The 1,443-nt window shown below is 59.7% G+C and overlaps 1 protein-coding gene across 1 annotated transcript in view; it reads left to right on the top strand.

The window, feature by feature from the left end:
- OTUD5 (OTU deubiquitinase 5) overlaps positions 1–1,160 on the top strand; it is a gene marked incomplete at its 5' end in the record, with an annotated part of 2,101 nt that extends 941 nt beyond the window's left edge. Inside the window, one exon of the mRNA XM_010728263.3 lies at positions 747–1,160. Within this exon, the coding sequence (XP_010726565.3) occupies positions 747–1,139 (393 nt within the window). The remainder of the gene's footprint in view (positions 1–746) is intronic.
- Positions 1,161–1,443: the final 283 nt, after the last annotated feature.

The following is a 1,443-nucleotide window of genomic DNA, read 5'->3' as shown; positions in this document are numbered from 1 at the left end:
GGAGGGAGGGGGGCGTGGCTTGGGGAGGGGGCGTGGCCTGCGTTCACCACGCCCCTCCCAGTGTGGGATGTGAGCGTGGCTTATCAATGGTGTGTGTGCAGAGGGGGCGTGGCCTCGGGGAAATGTGGGCGTGGTTCATTTGTGGGGGCGTGGCCAAGTGATGCAGCCTTGTGAGGAGTGTAGCGAAGGGGGCGTGGTCTATAGGGATAGGGCGTGGCTTGAGAGTAGTGGGTGTGGTTTGCTGATGGGGGTGTGGCCATGTGCAAGCATCTTGCAGGTAGTGGAGCAAAGGAGAGGGTGGTCGGTTGGGGGCGTGGCCTATCGCGAGGGGGCGTGACCAGGGAGAAAGTGGGTGTGGTTTGCCACAAGGGACGGTGGCCTGAGAGATTTTGGGGTTGCCTTGCTGTTAGGGGGCGTGGCCATGTTGCACCATACTATAAGTACTCATAAAATGGGGCGTGGTCTGTGAGGATGTGGGCGTGGTTTGTTGGTAGTGGGTGTGACAAGGTGGCACCACATTGTAGGTAGTGACACAAAGGGGGAGTGGTGAGTTGGGGCGTGGCCTGAAAGTGGGCGTGGTTTGCCACGAGGGGGGCGTGGTCTGCCAAAATGGGGGCGTAGTTTGCTTTTAGGGGGCGTGGCCACTTGTCACCATATTGTAGGTGGTACCACAAACAGGGCGTGGCCGGGTGGGGGCGTGGCCTTTTGCGATGGGGGCGTGGCTTACTTCGTGGCCCTGCCCCCAGCTGGCGGAACAGTCGCTGATGAAGAGCGCCATCAAGACGTCGGAGGAGTCGTGGATCGAGCAGCAGATGCTGGAGGACAAGAAACGCGCCACCGACTGGGAGGCCACCAACGAGGCCATCGAGGAGCAGGTGGCCCGCGAGTCCTACCTGCAGTGGCTGCGTGACCAGGAGAAGCAGGCCCGGCAGGTCCGCCTGCTCCCATCCCACACTGCTGTGGGTTCTGGGTCCCGCTTCGCACCCCTCGATCCCGCAGCGCCCTCTCGTCCCACCCTCGCCCCATTCCACCTCCACTCTCCCTATCCCCCCCCCCCCATTCTTTTGCCCATACTTTATGGAGCCCCGGGATCCCCCGTCCTCCCACATGGGGAGGAATTCCCTGCTGCTCCCATGTAAGACTGCATGTATACGGCGTCATATAGTTGTTTTCCCATATATAATGCCTTATATATGACTCCCCATTTGTGGCCCACTCATCTGTCCCCCTACACCTTACCCCCGTAGCTGACACCCCCATATATGATCCACTTATCTGCCTCCCCACAACTCATCCCTATTGCTGACCCCCATAGCTGCTCCCCCATATATGACCCACTCATCTGCCCCCCCATAGCTTACCCCTATTGCTGCCCCCCCATATATGATCCACCCCATACATGACCCGCTTATTTGCCCCCCATATATGACCCCCCAATATACG

Source organism: Meleagris gallopavo, unplaced genomic scaffold (assembly GCF_000146605.3).
Source record: "Meleagris gallopavo isolate NT-WF06-2002-E0010 breed Aviagen turkey brand Nicholas breeding stock unplaced genomic scaffold, Turkey_5.1 ChrUn_random_7180001956372, whole genome shotgun sequence".
NCBI classification, from domain to species: domain Eukaryota; kingdom Metazoa; phylum Chordata; class Aves; order Galliformes; family Phasianidae; genus Meleagris; species Meleagris gallopavo.
Note: the sequence above shows the minus strand (reverse complement) of the source record. Positions and strands in the feature narration are given on the sequence as shown.